The sequence below is a fragment of the Bombina bombina genome, chromosome 9 (assembly GCF_027579735.1).
Source record: "Bombina bombina isolate aBomBom1 chromosome 9, aBomBom1.pri, whole genome shotgun sequence".
NCBI lineage: Eukaryota > Metazoa > Chordata > Amphibia > Anura > Bombinatoridae > Bombina > Bombina bombina.
The window spans coordinates 39,850,469-39,865,987 of NC_069507.1; the positions used below are offsets into that span (position 1 = coordinate 39,850,469).

Here is a 15,519-nt window from a genome sequence, read left to right on the forward strand (position 1 = left end):
CATGTTCATGGTATTGATATTAGAACCTAGAAAAAGACTGGTTTATATGCACCATGTGTGCTTATGTGTGTCAATCAAGTGCATGCACAGTGCACATGCTTGGATGAGAATGTAAATGGTTTTGAACTTAAAAAAGTTCAAAGAAAATTTTATTGTGCATGTATATAACAAGGATTGTTACAATTGTATGTCAAGGAAATATCTCAGCATATTTTCCTCTAAAATGTCACTTTAATTATACTAAGAAAAATAAGTGTCAACATCCAAGAGGTTATATTATTCCTCTAACTACTTTAGCACAAAACATGGCGGCTTTGTTCATATACCGTATGCTAAAGCTACTTAAGTGTGCTCTGTAATCTTCATGTTTTCAGCTTTACGCTACATGGTTAGTACATGTGTAACAAGGGAAATTTCATCAACAAAATATTTGCTAATCTTTATTTAAATTACTGACTGCTTCTGTAGTTTTACCTAGATGTTCATAGCAGTTTAATGACCCTTTAAGAAGCTAAAACTGAACTGCTACCTACATTGGTCATACAACAGACCTACCGTATGCTGAGATGCTGAATTCCCTTGGTGGTGATCTAACTAATTTTTTTTATTTGCTTTCACCAAAATGTAAAGGGACATAACGTTAATATTGAAGTTTAGACTTTGCAATTTTGGAAAAACCTTCCAAATGATGTCTATTATCAAATGTGCTTAATTTTCTTTGTATCTTTTGAGTAAAATGATTTCCCTTCCAGGAGAGCATAATGAAATAGGCTTGTGAGCGTGCATGTGTTTTAAGCACTATACGGCTACTTCCCAATGCCATATAGTCTTAAGGACACATGTACCCTCCTGATACTACCTAGGTATTCTGTGAAGGAAAGGAGCAAATTATCCACAAGAGATACAAAGTAAAATACATGAAATTGACAATAGAAGAAAATTAGAGAGGTTTAAAACGGCACACTTTCTGTGAATTATAAAACGTTAAATTTGACTTTAATGCCCATATAATTAACAATCAAGCTATATCGGGGTTGTGGTTGATACCATACAATCAGGCTGGTATGTGTGTCGGTAATGTATTAGTCTGTATTAAACTAAGTTGGTAATGGGATACCTATTGTTCAGTAACAAATTGATGAACTTCCCTTCTCTGTGTCTTTGCACTTCCTTTAAAATCATAGAGATGATGTGTACCTTCCTTTTGCGCTCAAGAACTTTCTAAAAACCATCCATATTGATTTTTGTCTGAAAAGTGGCACCTGACAACTTGCTAATTTATTCTTGATGTTTTGTGTTTACTGCCAATGATCATGTTTTTTTTTTCTCTTCTTTTTTTTCTCTTTATTCATTCTTTTCTGATTAACGTATTTCTCATACTAACATCACATTGCTCTGTTCATCACATCTATTCAACATGGTGACAACCAAACTCAATGCATATTCTGCTGGGTTTGGTCGTATCAATCAAAGTGGTGCTGAAGCTTCAGAGGTGTAAGTAGTCCCATCTTTCTCACTAGATCAGGGTTACGTCAGTTTATTTCTTATAATCTGTGAACTCTTCTTTTAGGACTCACCACTGCATTAAATATGTTTTTTTATCCTTTACAGGATAAGGATCCAACCTTCAGTCATTCCAATTATTTATATATATAATGTAATATATTGTTTAGGTTAAACACATAAGCAATGTAAACACCCTTATAGCCTACAGAAACATTTATAGAACTCATTTGTAAATATTTTAGATATATTTATTATCTATATTTTTATGTAACTGCAGATAATGAATGTCTATAACTCTGACAATGAATGAATGATCATAAGTCTTGTTTCATCACAAGCACCAGGTGTCTATTTCTCCCTAAAGAAACAATGGACATCTAGTTATTTACCCTCTATTTAATTAGAATACAAAAAGGGGTTAAAGGCATATTAAGCTCTAAATACTTTAAGTTAAAGTGGGAACTGATTCTGAAACAATTGGGTGAATGTTTCTGCACAACCCATCTCTAAATACAGACTGACCACTGGATATTGGTGGACAGTGACATGTTCAAGAATTAAAAAAATATCATAGAAAAAAAACTGTGATACATTATAAAATGCGTGTTTTTATATGCAACAAAGAACAAGTTTTAATGTCCCTTTGTGGCCCTTCAATATATATAGAAGTGTCTCTTCTAATTATTTAGTGCTGAGCATTGACTGTAAATGTAAGCTGTGAAAAAAGGAGTAACTTTAACAATGTTCTCCTGAAGCATAACATTTTATCTTATTTATTTTTGTTAAAATTCAAACACATTCTTTTTACATAAACATCCTTATGTATGGGTGTTGAGCCTTTACTGCAGACACTTGCAGGTCTTGTGCACAAGTAACAGGGCTATTATATGTGCTTGCTATGCTGTACATTCATGTCATGTCGCATACTGTTATCTTTGGATGATGTCAAAGTCGCCATCCTTAAGTCCCTGATGTTTTGTGTGCTATATTATCAGTATACTGTATATCACAAGATGCACCTGTGTTTTCAACATATAAGCTGAAACTTAGGTTTCCTACTTTGTTCATTGAAGACTTGATTCAATGGGCAGTTTTAAGACCCAACAGAAGTAGTTTTATACAAGAATAATATACCTAAGAACACCTAATATACCTAAAAACAGTCATATTAATACCACAACTTTATGCAGTATAAAAAAATCTGATCATATGTGCCTATAACAAATTTGTATGTGGCTGTAAAATTATATGACCTATCACTGATACATTTGTTTTCAAGCATAAGGAATATTTAAATAGATTCAATCTGAATCTGCTTTTCATGAATGAGAATTCATATACATTTCTTTAAATTCATGTATATATCACTGGTTCTTAAGATTTAATATGCACCTTAGTTATTAGAGATGGTAAGTCCATGTTAAATATATTAAAGCAAGTCCTTATGTGGTTTTATTGTAGTGTTCCTTGATCAGATAGCTAATAGCTAATATATTTTATTGTTTTTAAATTACATTTTTGGCAAAATTTATATTTTACGAAAATAAATAATAAAACTTGTTTCACATTAATTTATATCACACTATATGTACATAAGTTTAACCAAAGAGCTAAGTGATCATAAATATTTTGGGTGGTGCCTCAACTCTATAGGACACATTTTGATTTTTTCATAGTAATTTACATTTAAAAAAAATCTTAAGATAAAAAGGTTAGAAGGTAAAGTGTAGTTTATATCCTCATGCCAGAATCAGGACAAACACACCTTCTACGAGTAAATTTCTTTCTCTTTTCTATTGATTTTCATTGTTAAAATATATACCAAGAACCAAGAGTTATTTCTTATATTTATAATATGTCTTGTTCGGAATGTGTTACAATTAAACCTCTTTATTAAAAAAAAACCCCAAAAAAACCCTTTAAACATATAAATGAATAAATAAATAAAATTGAACCAGTTTATCTGGTATTTTGTAAATTTTGAGATACATTAAAATTATTTAAATTTGGACATTATTTATTCTGAGTGCATTTTGTACAATCAAAATGTATAAACATTTTAAAATAAATAAGTTATCTTAAAAAAAAGAGGTTAAACTGTACTATAACATGTTTTTTAATGATAAATGATTTTAATTAATGTTCATATGTATCTCAAGTGAGATTAAACCAGTAAAGTCCTAATATATATTTTGAAATGTTTTAGCTTAATTTAGACCGTGTGATAAATAATCATTTTTACAGTAGTTCCCAAAAAAAATTTGCTTTGTGACTTTTAAAATTCATGTGCTAAATTTTTATATGAATTGAGCAGATAAATAAAATAGAAAATAATAATAAAAATAATAAAAAAATTGAATATTGTCCAGTGGATATCACAAAAATGTTATTCATAAGCCTTATATCTGAATGTAGCCATGTCATAGAATTACCACTGTATAGAAGCTGACCATAAGCCTCACTTATTATACATATGAACATTGTTTGAATCTACATGAGTATGTGTGTTTTATGTTGATGTAAATATAGTTTGTAAAAGATAATGGCATTGGGAAACCAAGATATCGCCTTTTTAAATATTATTAAGTATATTTTTGAAGATAGCAATAGCAAGTACATTTTTACTTTCCGATAAATATGGATAACTGAATAAAAAATAAAATGCCTGATCCAATTAATTGGCATCAATTTACATCCTTCAATTAGAATTGAAACAATAATGTCAATGGATGTTGTGTTCATTGACAGCTTTACAGGCAAGCTCTGTATTTATACATAAGTAGCACTGAAAAATCTTAGAATTTTTTCACATAACAGGGTTTGGTTCTCTTAAAAATGCTTAAAAGAATCCAAAAGCGAGAAAGGCACATAGTTAATAGATTTCTGTATGATAAATGTGTGTGGGAATATCAATGAATTAAAAATGGTACAATTAATATCTCACAACCAACTAATTCCTCCCAAAATAAACTAATTTGTTAGCGGAAGAGATAACCACAAATATGCACATTACTACCAGTTCATATTACTTTTTTTCTGTCATAAATTTTATTTTTTAAGAAAAGAATAACAAAATAATAATTTAATTAATATGTTCCAAATAATTATGGCCAATCATTTCAGTGAATAAAATGTTACCTATATCATTTTGTGGTAACTTGTACGAAATGCATACAATCATATTCTTATTATAATACTTATTATAATAAACTATACAATTAACCTTCATAGAAGGGCATATTCATTGTACCAGTATGATTTATATGTTTCACTGTGATATTAAATGTAATTTTTAGTAATATTCAGACCCATGTCTGTAATTAAGGGAAACAGAAAGCAAAACAAAATCTACCATGAACATTAAAAACCAGCAATTAAAAATATATTTTTTTAAGAAAAATGACACATAAAAGTTCTTTAAATTCATAAACGGTTTATTAATTTTTACGCAGAACACCATATCCATGCAGTTTGCACTTACACAGGTCTGAAAATAAACTACAAAGGTATGTTCAGAAAATGGTAACTTTGTTTAGCAAAAAGGTGACACTGTCAAAAATGTACCTTAGCCTCATATTAAATTGTCCCTTTAATGTATTAAGTCCTTAGACTTTAAATTATTTAAATAAAGATAAATAAAATTAGACAGTAGATTTCCTTGATATGTTATCTGACAGGTGATGGTGTCATCCAGCTGTGACTCACAGTTCATCTGATCTAAAATGGAAAACAAAAATTTGGTTTGGTTATTAAACAAAATGGCCTGTTATTACTGATACAATAACAATTAATTTGGACTAGATTATGTGAAGCAGCTGATTAAATCAAACTTGGTAACTAATGGCCTAGGCATAATTTTATAGTGAGTTTTCTACATTTAAAAAAAAAGTCCTCTTTAGTGATAGATCTTCCAAACTAGCGGAAAAGGCAGATACAAACACACCTCATAATAACACCTATATTAGATACAGGGCTTGCCTTCCTCCTTAATTGCTGTGACTGCCTATAAAAAAAATTCTGATTACACCATGTTTTAAGAATATCCCATCTTAAGCACAGGTGAGAGTAACTTGACCATTTTGAATTACCAGCTTTTGCTCAAACAAACATACCTCTAGTATATGAAGTTAGAAAAACAATAAACAATAAAGCCATGTAACAATGATGTCAAGATTGTGACTTCTTTTAAAGATCTTCAACTAATGATGAAGGTACTTAAATCCCATGTTTTGAAAATGTGTGTGTTGTTGACAAGATATCAGCATGAAATGATGAGTGAATGCCTTTTAAAAGCAATTTCCAACTCACCTCTTTCTGCATTGCAGTAACATGCCAGTTAAAGATCCTCTCATAGACATTGCTTCTCCAGTATATCAGGCTGTGGTTAAAAATCAGGGTAAAAATGAGAATGAGATTGAAGACTGGACACGTCGTGCAGCCAACCTCCAGTCTAAGTCTTTCCGTGTCCTTGCACAGCTGACTGGAACAGAATACAGTAAGTATATCTAACTTTTAAGCCAATATGTGTAGACCATCAAATTCCTAAATATATTTAGAAAAAAAAATATTTTTGTCATGCAAAGTGAGAATATTTATGCAAGAATAAAGTTGTCATTAACCAAGACAAAATAAGAAATGACCTAGGTGCAACAAAGTGGGATAGATTCATAAAAAGTAGAAAGGAACATTATAAAGCCTGGCCTTGTCTAATAACTAAGTTTGAGGAGACCTGAACTTTCCAGTGGGAAAATTTGGAAATCAATTAATCAATCATTCGTTAAGTAAACAAATTAATTAATAAATAAAAAGATATAAATAAAGGTAACAGATTCAGACTCTGATCCCAGTTTAGGAAAACTTCACAAACTATGGGACAATTGAGATCTCTACTTAATTCTAATTTAACTATAAAAAATGTTTTGCTGGTCTTACCACGATCAAGTGAGGCTCCTCAACTTACTTCCAGCCATTGTCTTAAAACTAATTCACAAAGCTCAACCTCATATTTTAAAACTATTTTAGGTTTTTCTTTTTGGTTATTTTTCCTTTAAATTGCTAGACTCATTGCCATATTATCAACTTTATTATGTATATAGTCTTACACTTTCTAATTCCATTTTTTTTATTTTCCACAGTGCAAGATCCTGATGAAGATGCACTAAGGAGGTCAAGGTAGGCGACTAGCAGCAGATTATGTGGCCTTCCTAATAGATGCCTAAAGCTCTGAAGCCCAATTAATAAACACAAATTAAAACACAATTTAACATAATTTGCTTTTGGCTTTAAATTTGGCAACACACAAAAGACCTAAATATTCAATAATTGTGGTTATTTTTTTAAATTAATTAATTGTATAGCTCATATTCTACAAAAAAAAAATATTCTGTACATGATGTTGTGGTATTGTTAAAGTCAAAAAAGCAATTTATTTGGATGTTGTACCATAGACATTGTAAATTATCATTATTAAGTTTAAGTTTTAGTTAATTTAGTCTATGTCTTTGTCTTGTGGACAATTCTATACCTTGTATATATATTATAACAGTAGCTAGTTACTCTATTGCATATAATTCTAAAGACGTGCCACCAAAGTGTTGGTGGATATTCTTGAGGTCATAATATTGACCACAATAATATAACAGTAGCTAGTCAAACTATTGTATATAATTCTACAGATGTGTCACTAAAAGTGTCCACTGATATTGTGAAGGTTATAACATTGACCACAATAATATAATAGTTGCAATATCTTGGGCAAGGATCACAAGTATACTGAGATCCTGCCACACATGGCGTTGCAGCTTAAGAATATTACTGATCACCACTTCATGAATGGTGAGTGGCAACATTGTGCCTAGGTTTGGATTCAAGAAGGGAGATGTTATATGTAAGAAACATTCAAATATATTAAGAGGGACAATAGCATCCTAGTGGAAATACATTTTTTAGATGTAGACCATGTATTTATTGAAGCTGGTGGATAGAAAATTCAGAAGTAATTTGACAGAAAGGAAAGTTAATTAATGTAATCGTATTTCAGTGAATATGATTCTGTAAGGTTGACTTTACTAAGGTACATGTTAATATCTGCAGATTAAATCTAATTTCTATGACATTTATGGGTATTAAACATATTTTTATTGATAAATGTCTACTAGGCATTATTTCTGGTTAAGAACTGTATGATGAGAGAACAGTATACATAGATCTTGCTGCAAATTTAAGTTTAACATTATCAATTTAACCATTAATGATACGTTACGTTTTGATCATTTGATTCCATCTTGTTAGATTTATATGTAACTTTAATTTTTTTTTTTTAGCTAGAAGTTCAAGTCAAATGTTCAGATTACTCTGAGAGCAAAAAATAGGAGAAATCATATCTGATCTGAAAATACTGTGGCAGAGTAGAATATTAATTCCTTTTTATTTTAATCTGATTAGTGTTATTTTGAATTTGGATGAATTTTCCCACAGTAAGCAATATATTATTATTCATTATAATTCTAGATATTAGCCATTGTACTTGGTTGTACTAAATTGCTTGTCAGCTCACAAGATAAGGTACCTATATTTGTGCACATATAAATTTGGCTAGTATAGGATTGTCTATCAGAAGACAAACAGGGACTACAAAAAATTAACAGAGGAGAATTATTTTGATTGAGCCGTAACTAAGAACGCCATTTTGGCGAATTCTATAACTATCCAAATAAATTGTGGTCATTTTAGGCAGGGGTGTGGACATCATATTCCCTAACCCCTTTCTTTATCCTTCCTCCCTCTCCTCTTTCTCTCTTTCTCTTTGTTTCTCCATGCCACAGGGAAAAATTTGAAACGGAACGTAACAGCCCACGCTTTGCCAAATTACGCACCTGGCATCACGATCTTTCTGCACAAATCCTTAATGTTACAAGTTAAATGCCCACGTGTAACACAATATCTATTGACAAATAACAAAGAACATTAAAATGCAATACATACTAAGCAGTTATGATTAAAAAAGATCATATACATATATAAATATATAAATAGACAACAATGGGTGTGTTCTCTTAGCGCATGTTACTACTTTGCCTCTGATGTTAGCTTTGTAAACATTCGTTGTCAATAAAATATAAAACAAAAAATAGTGCTTGTAAAGAGATTATTTTCTTTTGCTTTGTGTTATAATTCAAATGTAAAAATAAAATACAATTTTGAGATTAAAAAGCTGCTAAATCTCTTTTATGTTAAAAAAAAAAGTTAGTTTTCTTTGATGTTTGTTTAAGCTGGTGTTGTGGGGATAGGAAAGTAGAAAATGGAACATTTGAATATGAGAAATGTCTGATACTTGCCTGCTATGTAGGTCAGTTATGAAAAAGGAAGGCTTTGAAGGTTTTTTGTATTAATATTCACTTTGGGCGGCTTTATGCTTTGTAGAGTTTATATATTAGGCAATAATATGTCTAAAACAAACGTAGCAGGAACACATCTTATTAACTTCTACAATATATAAGTTTAGCTTAGATATAATTTAAATGATTTCAAATGAATTATGAATATATATTTTTCTATCAATGAAAAAAATTGAAACCAAATTCCAGTAGGCAAATTAATATTGCCTTTAAATCACACTAAAGTCCTTATTACACTTAATAAGCACTTAAAGGAACATTTGTAACCTTAAAGGGAAATGAACCCCAATTTTTTTCTTTCATGATTAAGATAGAGCAGGCAATTTTAAGCGACTTTCTAATTTACTCCTATTATCTATTTCCTTTGTTCTCCTTGTATCTTTATTTGTAAAAGCAGAAATGTAAGCTTTGGAACCGGACCATTTTTGGTTCAGCACCTTTGGTCGGCTCTAAAGCTTAGATTTCTGCTTTTTCAAATAAAAATACCAAGAGAACGATGAAAAAATGATAATAGGAGTAAATTAGAAATTTGCCTAAAATTGCATGCTCTATCTGATTCATGAAATAAAAAATGTGGGTTTCCTATCCCTTTAAATAACATTTACCTTCACTGAAATCTCCTTTGCTTCTTCTGAAAAAGACAAAGCTGCCCCAATGCATATTGCTGTCTACTAAATTTGCGCTTCTGTGCAATACTCCTGTATCAGGTCATGATTGGCTGTGGAAATACAGCTTTTCCACATCCATTACAAGAGAAATCCACACCAAAAAAAAGCATTTTTGGACAGCAATGGAAAGAGATGCATTTAGTGGTGCTTTCTGCAATCTCAGCATAAGTGAAGAGGATTTTAGGGTAGCTAAATATTATACAACATATTTATTTATTTTTGGTTTTTGAATTAACTATGGATTTCTACGTTCCTTTAAAAGACAACATATGACATATTGTAAGAGCATTTATGAAATAAAAAAGGAGAAAAAAAACATACATTAACATTTTTACTGTTCTAGAGTTTGGTTCAGATACATTTGGCTTAGTTAATCTGTGTTTTTGAGAGTGAATTGAAGTTGCACTTTATTAGCAGCTTCCGAAAATATCTGTACATTTGTATTGGCTGCTGACAGAATAGACTTTAATGGCATTGCTGGCCAGTTAGATCGATTGATATTCTTTTTTGCTTTTGGTAGGTAGTTCAGAGAGACATTTGTAAATCATCTATTAATCATAACTGTTTAAATAGAGAGACAAACAATTGTGGTCAGTTAACATAAATGATTGATACAGAAATTGAAAATATTGTTAATGTCTCCTGAATTTTATAGTTTTTAAGGAATCAGATTTACCCATTGTGTGTATCAAGTCTTTCAATGACTTTAATTAATATAGTAGGTATTTGATTTCCTGTGCATTTTTTATTTACACACTGGCTGCATATAATAGGGTGCTTTAGTAAGGAGTTAAATAGTAACTATATACAATATTGATGTTCATATGAGATGTTTTATTCGCTGTAATGTTGTGTCGCTTTGGGTTAGAACTATTCTGTACTGCTTTTGCTTATGCTTCTGTATGAATAGTGGATTTTTTTTGTTTGTGAAAATAAAATAGTTCAAATCAAAATTAATTTTGTGACTTTATTTCAACATTTTGCTATAATTGAAAGGATAAATTATTAAATGGAAAACAGGGTATTATTAGAGAGAATGTGATTAGCAAAAACTACTTTCCTTTTGGCAACTGTAACAGGACTAGTTACTTTCATGAGATAACAACTCAATTAATATTTTGAGGATAGCTAAGCTCATCCATACCAGTTATGAATCCTTAGTCAGATTAAAGTAGTGTCTATTATAGGCAATAAAACTGAGCCAGTGGTATACTTTGTTTTTGCACAGTTATCTAAACCCCTTCCTGCCGAAACACACACAAAGCAGTGATTAAGCTCTTAAGAGCAATTAATCATTCTGTCTAGAACATTTAAAGAACTGATTCCTTAACCCCTTCTGTGATTTACACAAAGTGAAGATGTTAACTTCTACCATAAGCTAAATATAGAGTAATAAATTATCCTTTATTTGAGATGCATATACAGCAGTGATACACTCAGTTAGCCATATACAGAGCTGTGGCAGACACGTATAAAACCCCACTTACCTCCTCACATGAGCAGTGTCACAGATTATATCTGGAGGTCTAGTAGGGGACATTGGTTTCTCTATGAGTCCTTTTGGTCTTCAATAACCATTTCCTACTGCCCTCTCTTTGGCAAGTGACCTGTTAGTAAATCAATGATGTCCTTTGTATCATAGGTATTATGGTAATTTGGCATGTGATGTCATTTACCAAGTATGGAAATGCATTTGCAGAGTGGACGGATAAATACTTTTTAAGATGATCACTGTGTGATTAAAACAGTTTAGTATAAACATTACAAAGTAGTAATACTGAACTGAGCAGACATAGAGGGGCTCTAAAAAAAAGCAGCTTAGTTAATTGTTCATAACTTTGCATCACTTGATTGTCTGCACAGGGCAATCTCTAATTTAATGTGGGTGTCTTTGGATGCCTCATTTACATAAGTAAAATTAATTTATACCTCGAAGAATGGTAATTTTAAAAAAGCTATTTAAACCCACTCTACTTGTTTCGTTTTGATTTGTAAAAAAAAAAAAAAAAAAATATTTGTAACTTCTGTTTATGAATACATGAAGAACACTTATGAGAGACACTGCTTAAATAGAATCTAATAAGTCACTAACATAAAGTGATTTTACCAGCACCATGTATGGAGTGATAAATCACTACATTAAACTCAGATTTTTAATTCTTTACCATTTCCTATATGGCTAATTATTTAGCTATATTTTATGTACGAGCTCTACTCTGTTCCAGCAGATATGTCTTCTCTGAGAGATTTGCCTCTTCCCAAAGAAGAATATATATTAAACTTAAGTTAAACTTATATAATGCGTTTCAAGTTAGTGCACATATAATACAATATACTGACGTGATCTTACTATTATTTTTTAAGCCTACTGTCAATACAACGTCTTTTCTAGATAATTAGTTTTCATACTTTAAATGGACAGTATACATTAATTTTCATATAACTGCATGTAATAGACACTACTATAAAGAATAAGATGCACAGATACTGATATAAAAATCCAGTATGAAACTGTTTAAAAACTTACTTAGAAGCTCTCAGTTTAGCTCTGTTGAAAAGGTAGCTGGAAAGCCCACTGCAAGTGGGAAATAAGACACTCCCCCTCCCCCTTCTTTTGCATATGAAAAGACCCTTTACACAAACAGGAGCAAGCTGGAGAAGGTAGCTGACGGTATTCTCATAAAACTTTGGGGCTTGGTTAGGAGTCTAAAAAACAGAGCAATGTTATTTAAAAATAAGCAAAACTATACATTAAAAAACAAAACAAAAAAACCTTTATGGGCTATATAAATAGATCTTCTACAAAACATTTATGAAAAGAAAAAATGAGTGTACAATGTCCCTTTAACAGGAATTTAGCTTATTTCTTAATCTTAACAAGTTAGTTTTAGTGGGTACCCTTTATATGAACAATATTTATGTGTTCTGAAGCCCTTTATAAAAGATGCTGAATTAAGCCATCTAAACAAATATGTAAGAAAAAAAATAATTAAATGGTGTCCTACACAACCTTTCCCAATCAAAAACACTTAAAGATGTGAGATTACATATGTAGGAAACAAGTCATACATCTGTGGTTTGAACATGTATATGAAAGACATTAGGTTTCTGATAATTCCTGCTTGTCAGTGCTTGTATATTGGCAGAACTACACTAAAAATGTTATGCATTGAATGAAACCAATGAAAATGTTTTTTATGTACTAAGAATATTAGTGGCAAATGAATGAAACTATGAACTTTGATAATGTAGCCAAAGATTTTTATTCAAAATTGTGAGACAGATTCAGTAGATACATTGTAGCACGTGGGCAATCTATCCACCCCCGCAAACCCAAACTGAAACAATAACCTGCAAGCTGGTGCATCAGTGAAGATGCTGGCTATCAATATACATTAAAACAAATCAAAATCGACCTTCAAGGTAAAATTGCTTGATTGGTTATGATATACAGTAGATATCATGTGGCCTGTGCCTGTTTAGTTGTACTAACCTCTTCTATTCCCTCCTCCTGCTCACAACTCCTCTGTTCCTTCCACATTTCCTGATGCCATAACACATGCAGTGGTATGGTGGGGTGTATGCATGCGGTGCATGCATAGAGAGGTCATCTGCATGATTTATATGTTAGTTCTATGCATTTACCTCTGCCCTGCCTGCATTAAACATAATCTTTTATAATAGTTTACTCAGATAATTTCTTATATAGCACAAAATCTATTTCTCTGTCTACACTAAAGATCTTGCATTGAATGTTCATAAGCCTGAGGCATGGAGATACTGTATATATTGACTTGCCAAGATCATTCACAGTTGGCATTGGGTCTTACTCTTAAGTTGTGTTGTTCCATATTAATAACATTGTGAGCTATACGTCTTAATTTTCTCTGAGTTGGCAAACAAGGCATCACTATTTAGGATATGTCTGCAAAAATATGAAGCACATCTTATTTTTAACAATAAGAGATCTAATAGCTGTGAATGCTCTAACAATGTGATGAACATAATGTTTCCAATAGTGTGTTCTTTAGAATTCCCTACCATACTAGACTCAAGGGTTTGGAATTGGCAGCATTAGGCACTATACATCATGGCTAGTAGTTAAATAAGACAACAAGACTCAGCCCTAGATAATTACTTGCGGCCTCTTTAAATTTTAAACCATAGGCTTGAGCCTAGTGGCAGATATATAATTACACAATTGTGGCTACCATTTAAAATGGAAATCTCTAGGGCAGAAGAATATTGTAAATTCTGAAAAATACATGATATAGTCCATTCTACCATATGTATAAGAATGTTATTTGTGATCTTTTGTACGATAAACTTAAAGGGACACTAAACGCAAATTTTTTCTTTAATGATTCAGATAAAGCAGCAATTTTAAGCAACTTTCTAAATTACTCCTATTATTAATTTTGGGTCATGCTTGCTTATTGGTGGGTAAATGTCAGCCTCCAATACGCAAGCACTATCCATGGTGCTGAACCTAAAATGTGCTGGCTGCTAAGATTTACATTCATTATTTTCAAATAAAGATTGCAAGAGAACAAAGAAAAATTGATAATAGGAGCAAATTAGAAAGTTGCTTAAAATTGCACGCTCTATCTGAATTGTGAAAGGAAAAAAATGGGTTCAGTGTCCCTTTAATGAGTTAAGTGTTTTAGTGAAAGGTTTTTGTTATTTGTTAATAGACAGAATTCCTCCTGTATTTATAGATATTTCCCTATCTCGTCAGTTAAAATTACAAAAATGTTCCATTCCCATGGTAATCTCAGTCACAATTTGTATTCACTCTACCTTCGCGGACAATAGGACAATATGCTTTCCTGGGTAAAACTAGGCAAATGTTTATTTGTCAAATATTGAATGCTTATCAAATATTCAATTTAACTATAACAAATGTTCGACTAAGATTTTAATATAACATTCAATTAAAGAAACATTAGTAAGAGCCTTAAATCGTGATTTTCATAGACTTCAATTTTCAATGCTTGGAATATTGGGTCTGTTTGAAAGTTTGATATAAAAATGTGACCCTTATAACACACAATACACATCCAAATACACTAGTAACTGTAATGACTACATACAAATACACTAGTCACTGTAATGACTACATACAAATACACTAGTCACTGTAATGACTACATACAAATACACTAGTCACTGTAATGACTACATACAAATACACTAGTCACTGTAATGACTACATACAAATACACTAGTCACTGTAATGACTACATACAAATACACTAGTCACTGTAATGACTATATACAAATACACTAGTCACTGTAATGACTACATACAAATACACTAGTCACTGTAATGACTACATACAAATACACTAGTCACTGTAATGACTACATACAAATACACTAGTCATTGTAATGACTACATACAAATACACTAGTCACTGTAATGACTACATACAAATACACTAGTCACTGTAATGACTACATACAAATACACTAGTCACTGTAATGACTACATACAAATACACTAGTCACTGTAATGACTACATACAAATACACTAGTCACTGTAATGACTACATACACATTGGAAAAACTTGTTGCAACTGTAGTTTTACATTTTAAGATCCCTGTTACAAACAATATACAGTATATTGCTTTGCCTAAGCCATTTGGAGGTTTGTCTTCTAGCAATATGATCTGATTGTCAGAGGCCTTTGGCGTGGGCTGCTACGTCTTTGTTTGGTGGCTGAGAAAGAGAGATGAGCACAAACAAATCCAAGTCATGAACTAAATTGGCATCTGATAACTGAATACAATAAACAGTTTCATCCATTTTTCTCCCTGTATGTGTTCCCATTAATACTGTTGTTCTAAACCTTGTATATATAAGTGGTATTAGCTCTTGACCCTTCACTTTAGTATTTTTTAAAGTAACATACTAAATTACATCTCTTGGACATTTTTGAAGTGA

General features: G+C 31.3%; 1 protein-coding gene across 2 annotated transcripts in view; it reads left to right on the plus strand.

The window, feature by feature from the left end:
• The window catches only part of LDB3 (LIM domain binding 3), a 129,369-nt gene extending 118,845 nt beyond the window's left edge, over positions 1-10,524 (plus strand). Inside the window, exons 7-10 of one of the 2 annotated variants that reach the window (XM_053692045.1) lie at positions 1,474-1,494; positions 5,832-6,001; positions 6,642-6,678; positions 8,331-10,524. In XM_053692045.1, coding sequence (XP_053548020.1) covers positions 1,474-1,494; positions 5,832-6,001; positions 6,642-6,678; positions 8,331-8,427 — 325 coding nt within the window. In that variant the 3' untranslated portion in view covers positions 8,428-10,524. The remainder of the gene's footprint in view (positions 1-1,473; positions 1,495-5,831; positions 6,002-6,641; positions 6,679-8,330) is intronic. The other variant, XM_053692046.1, reaches the window with a different exon arrangement.
• The last annotated feature ends 4,995 nt before the right edge of the window (positions 10,525-15,519 follow it).